Genomic DNA, 6,051 nt, shown 5'->3' with positions numbered 1-6,051 from the left:
CTTAAATGTGAAACATTTAACATTATAACTCAATATTGAGGTCATATCAGTCCTTCACATTCAATGTTCAACTGCTCAGGTTTTCATTTCCATCTCATATCGTGGTCTTTTGTTTCATCACTTTCATGCATCATAAACTGATTCAAGTAGACACACTTTGCTTATTGGCCTTATTAACACAGAGTCTTTAGTTTTCACTTCAATCGATCACACTAGACCATCGTTGTCCGGGAACACATTTGTGATTCTCGCGAGAGGCCGCACACATCTTGGAGAATTTTCATTTACAAGTAGCACTATGTAACCCACTTTGAGATTCACTGTAGATTGTAGCCACTTTTGACGGAGCTGTAAGCCTGGTAAGTATTCCTTGAGCCATCGTTTCCAGAACTGGTCCGCAAGGAACTGAACATGCTTCCAGCGCCTGCGGTAAGTGTCATGTACTGAAAACCTTCCTGGAGGTGAGGAATTTCCTGATCTCAGCAACAAGATATGATTTGGTGTAAGTGGCTCCATATCACTGGGACTGTCAGATACGATGGTTATTGGCCTACTGTTGACAATTGCCTCCACTTCACAGAACAATGTTGACAATCCTTCATCATGCAGGCCATACTGTTGATACAATAATGCATTCAGTACTTTCCTCACAGTCCTAATCTGTCTCTCCCAAACTCCTCCCATGTGAGAGGCAGATGGGGGATTAAACATCCACTGAATTTCTTTCTGTAGCATGTGTTCCTGGATTTCATGGTGATTCCATGCACGAATTGCTTCTCTTAATTCTTTCTGAGCTCCTCGAAAGTTGGTTCCATTATCAGAACGTACTATATCTGGGACGCCTCTTCGTGCTTCAAACCGTCTCAAAGCATTTATGAAGGAATCCGTGTCCTTGCTGTCTAGCTTCTCAAGGTGAATAGCTCTTGTTGTTAAACAGGTAAAGATACAACCATATCGCTTAACTTCGCTTCTCCCACGTTTGATCAGAAACGGTCCAAAACAATCCACACCTGTGTGAGCAAATGGTGGTTTTCCAGGTGTGACTCGGTCTTCTGGTAGATTTGCCATTTTCTGATGGGAGCGTTTTCCTTGTAATCGTTTGCATTTGACACAGTCTTTCAGTACTTTTCTGATTGTTCTGCGAGCACTGATGACCCAGAACCTTTGTTTTACATGTGACAGAACATGCTCAGTCCCTGAATGACCTAATTGTTCATGATAACAACGAACAATCAACGTGACAATATCATGTCCTTTTGGTAGGATCATCTGATGTTTAGATTCTTCAGATATTGGAGCATTATTCAAACGCCCTCCTACACATAGTATTCCATCTCGATTCAAGAATGGTTCAAGTAAGTAAATTGGGCTTGATTTTGTGATGGAGCGGTCATTTAGAAGACATTCCACTTCAAGCCGAAATGCAAGATTCTGAGTGTACCTAACAATTTCAGTTTCAGCTTGTTTCATCTCGGAAACAACAAGAGGTTCCATGGAAATCCTTTCTTCAGAATTTCCCTCTCGGACATGTTTTAACAAGCAGTGCTTTAGTCTCAGTATCCAAGCAACCATTTTCTTGAGGTGGTACCAAGAGGAATATCGGCTAAGGAGTCGATCTGTAGTGGATGGTTCAACCTTATCAGAACTTGCAAAGTTGACCTTCACTTTCTTAACTTCCAAATCCTCTCCTGACACAGGAAGTACTGTTGGTGTATTTTGCCAAGTATCTTTATTCTCCCACAGGAAGCTCGGTCCCTGCAACCAGTTTTCCTTTGCAAGTAGTTCATCAGCATCAAGTCCACGAGATGCATCATCAGCAGGATTGAGTGATGATGGGACATATCTCCAACTTTGTGGTGAAGAACCTTCACGAATTTGTGTCACTCTGTTGGCGACAAACGTTTGGTATCTTTGAAAGTCATTTTTGATATAGTGTAGTACTATCATGCTGTCTGTCCAAAATGTAGATTGTTCGGTTTCCATTCTCAGTTCTTTGCATAACATTTCATCAAGTTTTACACTCAGCACAGCCGCACAGAGTTCAAGCCTTGGTATTGTGATACTTTTGATTGGCGCTAATCTCGACTTCGCCATCAGAAAGGAGCAATGGATTCTTCCACATGAATCAACGATCCTGACATACGATACAGCACCATATCCTGCTATTGAAGCATCCGCAAAATGGTGTAATTCAGCAGACATCATTTCACAAAAGTCATCCGGAATCACACATCTTGGGACAGTGAAGTCTTCAATATGACACAGCTTAGACAGCCAGTTTGACCACCTTTCATTGCTGATTGATTCCAAAGCGGTGTCCCATCCTTTTCGGAGTCGACATTCATCCTGAAATATCATCTTTGCCTTTAAGATCAGTGGTGACAAGAATCCTATTGGATCATAGACAGAGGTAAGTATACTGAGGAGACCTCTCTTGGTTGCAGGCCTCTTCTTTGGTTGGAATTTGAAACCAAGCTGATCAGTTTCAGTGTCCCATTTCACGCCAAGAGCCTTCTCTTGAGGGAGCTCATCATCGCACAGATTGATGTCTTTCAACTCTTTGGCTCTTTCCTTAACTGGGATACTCTGGAGTACTGTTCTACTATTACTGGTCCATTTTGTGAGCCTAAAACCTCCTCTCTGTAGGAGATCACACACATTCTGAACCAACTTGATACCTTTCTCCTTGGAATCAACAGATTTCAGACAATCATCTACATAAAAATTGTCAGTAACAGTCTGAATTGTATCTTCCACATTGTCTGCTGCAGCTTTCCTCAGTGCATAATTGGCACAACTGGAGCTCCATATGCCACCAAATAGATATGATGTCATCCTATAGACCTCTTTATCTCCACCTAGTTCACCATTCTTCCACCAAAGGAACCTCAAAGCATTGCGATGTTGATCAGCGACCTTTACTCTGTGATACATTGATTCAATATCACCGGCGATGGCAATCCTTTTCTCACGGAAGCGCAACAGTACACCCATCAAAGTATTGGTTAAATCTGGACCTTGATGAACTGATTCATTTAAGCTGATTCCACCAAACTTGGCTGAACAGTCAAACACAATTCTGAATTTCCCTGGCTTCTTGTCACTGGTGACTACATGATGAGGGAGGTACCAGACTGATCCATCATCAATACATACTTCATCATCAGGAACCTTCTCTGCGTAGCCTTTGTACACCATGTCATCAATACCTGCTTTGTAATGCTCATACATATCATCATTCCTAGACAGCTTCTTGGTTAATGATACTAGGCGGGTTTCAGCCATGCAGAAATTGTTAGGCAAATTAGGGGGATTTACTTTGAAAGGTATAGGTAACTTGTAATGCCTCTTCTCCCTCTCAACAGTATTGTCCCATAATTGAATGACCTGCTTGTCATGGAATGAAAGTTGTGATCTTCCATCACTCACATTGTCCAGATGCCAGAACTTCTCGACTTGTGATTCTAAGTTAGCTTCAACTTGCACAAAGTTGGACGTCATGTCTTGCTGAATGCCTCTGTGTAAAGGTCCATTGATGGCCCATCCGAATATTGTTTTTGTGGCATAGGGCTCATCAGCTTTCCCTGATCGCACCTCAAGTGGGGTTAAAACTAACGGATTGTCTTGACCTATCAGCACTGTCACTTTGGCAAATTTGCCTTCAACTGTGGGTAGATCAATCCCTTGAAAGTGTTTCCATTTGTCAACATCACACTGTGATACAGCGCTGCCTTCTAACACAGGCATCTGAGAGAGCACAAATACATTTGACATGTTTGTAACATGTCTTCCATTGATGTCTGTTAAGCTAAGGGAGACAACCTCTGTCTGAGACTCATAGCTTTTGTCAGTAAGAGTATTTAAAGAAAGCATAGCACCACTGCCATCCAACTTCAAAGTATTTGCCAAGTCTTTGGAACAAAAGGTACTTGGGCTTCCTGGATCTAACAAAGCATAAGTCTGAATTACTTCATGTTCACTACATCCTTTCACACAGACAGGAACTATGGGGAGAGCTATTCTTGTTCCTCCGGCCCCATTGACTCCATACACTGAACTTGACTGAATCTTGTTCTCTGCATGCTCTCTGCAACTTGGAGAATGTAACGTGGGATTCATATCCTTGCTGTCTGGAATCGGCTCTTTAACAGATTTCAAAGATGTCCTTGAACTGTCATGAAGCAAACTGGAATGCTTCCAGTTATGTTGTTTACAACTGCTATTGTCACACATGCTGTCCTTCATACATCGAGATGACAAATGCCTTGATGAGAAACAATTAAAGCACAACTTCTGTCTTATTGTAAACTCCAGTCTCTTCTGTAAAGTCATCTTCTTGAAAGTAGGACACTGGTAAAGAGGATGACTGCCAGTACAACATTTACAAGCTCTCTGTGGCTGTTCATGAAGGCTTCTGTTTTCCTGAGTAATGTTCCCTTGTGCAATAAAATTGGAAGCTGACTTACACTTGAAGCTTGTCCTTTGTGGAGGTGGTTTCTCTGTAGAATCCTTTACACTGATTCCAAACACCGGGTCATCCAGTTCTTCAGCAACAATTTCTATAAATTCAGCAAGATGCCCAATTCCTGGATACTGACCATTGCGCTTTAAAACATTTACAGCTTCTTTTCTCCATCTACCTTGAATGAAGAAGGGAAGCTTCTCTACAATCTTTCTCATTCTCAATTGATTGTCGATTTCACCCAGTCTGCTCATTGCTGTAAGTGAAACCACACAGCTTCTAACAGAATCCGCATATCTTCTCAGTCCAGCACTGTCATTAGGTTTCAAGTTGGGGACTTCTGTCACCTTATCCACCCATGCTTTAGCGATGACATATTGATTGCCAAATCTCTCCAACAGTAACTTTCTGGCTTGAGAGTAACCAATCTCTGGATTCATGATTACACAGCACTCTATAACCTCTTGAGCATGCCCAGTGCAGTACTGCAAAAGCCTATTCAGTTTAGCACTATTGCTGATTGATGTTTCCCCTATACTTATGTCAAAAGACCTGATGAATGCCCAGTATTGCAGAGGATTTCCATCAAATTTCATGATTTCAACTTTTGGCAACTGAAGCAAATGTAACATTTCATACTGCGTATTACCTGGCTGTGGTGGTTGAACAGTATCATTATGGCTTGTCCAAGACACTGCATTTGGATTGAGTTGCTGATCACTCACTCTGTCTGTGGGTATCGGGTTACTTGACACTAAATGCACTGTTTTGGGATTTGTGCCCATTATACCATCATCTTTAACAGAAGGGGGTCCATCGATTTCATTGATTGCCTTTATTTCAGCTTCAGCGGCTGCAAGCTCAGTCTCCATTTGAAGAGTCTCTTCTTGTAATTCAAGTTCATATTTCTTTAACTTCAGTTCCTGACTCTTCTTCAGAGCAGATTGTTTGACTTTCAGTGCAGCTCTCCTTGCTGCAATCTTCGATCTCGTGCTTCCACTACTTGCATGGCTTCCTACCTGACTCGCTGAATCACTTGGTTTTACTGTATCATGATGCCACATCTGTACACTAGACATCACTGTTTTCAGTCTATCTGACATCTTATTCATGTACATGTCCAGTTTACTAATCTCTTCTGCATCATCTTGCACTATCTCCTTCAGCTGATTTACTTTCTGTGTCAAACTGTCAAAGATTTTCTCAATTGATTTCACTGATCCTTCAACATGTTCAATGTCTGTAGGACTAGCATTCTTATTTACAATGAGACCATTTATCTGATTTTCAGTTCTGGTGAATGCAGATTGGATACCCGCTCTTTCTTTATTCAGTTGAATTATCCTTTCACTCTGAACTTCATCTTTATTTATTGTTACATTAGACATTCTGTCTCTAGCAATCCAGCTGTCTGTGTCACTTCTAATGTCTGATGATAACATTCTTTGTTATGTATAAAAATTTCTTGTACTTTTATGTAGGTGATACGCTTTGGCCATTGACACATAATCCAGTACACTGTCTTGAATGGTTTATTTTATAACTTCAGCATAGATTGATGAATACATTTTCATTCAGTCTTGAATCAT

General features: G+C 41.2%; 1 protein-coding gene across 1 annotated transcript; it reads right to left on the bottom strand.

Moving 5' to 3' along the window:
- Positions 1-207: 207 nt before the first annotated feature.
- Positions 208-5,850, bottom strand: LOC124117235. Its single transcript, XM_048383419.1, has one exon. The coding sequence runs from the start codon at positions 5,848-5,850 to the stop codon at positions 208-210; it is 5,643 nt and encodes a 1,880-aa protein (XP_048239376.1).
- Between the last annotated feature and the right edge of the window lie 201 nt (positions 5,851-6,051).

The sequence above is a fragment of the Haliotis rufescens genome, unplaced genomic scaffold (assembly GCF_023055435.1).
Source record: "Haliotis rufescens isolate VD_foot unplaced genomic scaffold, xgHalRufe1.0.p SCAF_48, whole genome shotgun sequence".
Lineage (NCBI taxonomy): Eukaryota > Metazoa > Mollusca > Gastropoda > Lepetellida > Haliotidae > Haliotis > Haliotis rufescens.
This window is presented reverse-complemented; position numbering and strand designations above follow the sequence as displayed.

Coding starts and splice junctions, on each gene's coding strand:
- LOC124117235 (XM_048383419.1), bottom strand. CDS start 5,850: ATGTCTAATGTAACAATAAATAAAGATGAAGTTCAGAGTGAAAGGATA.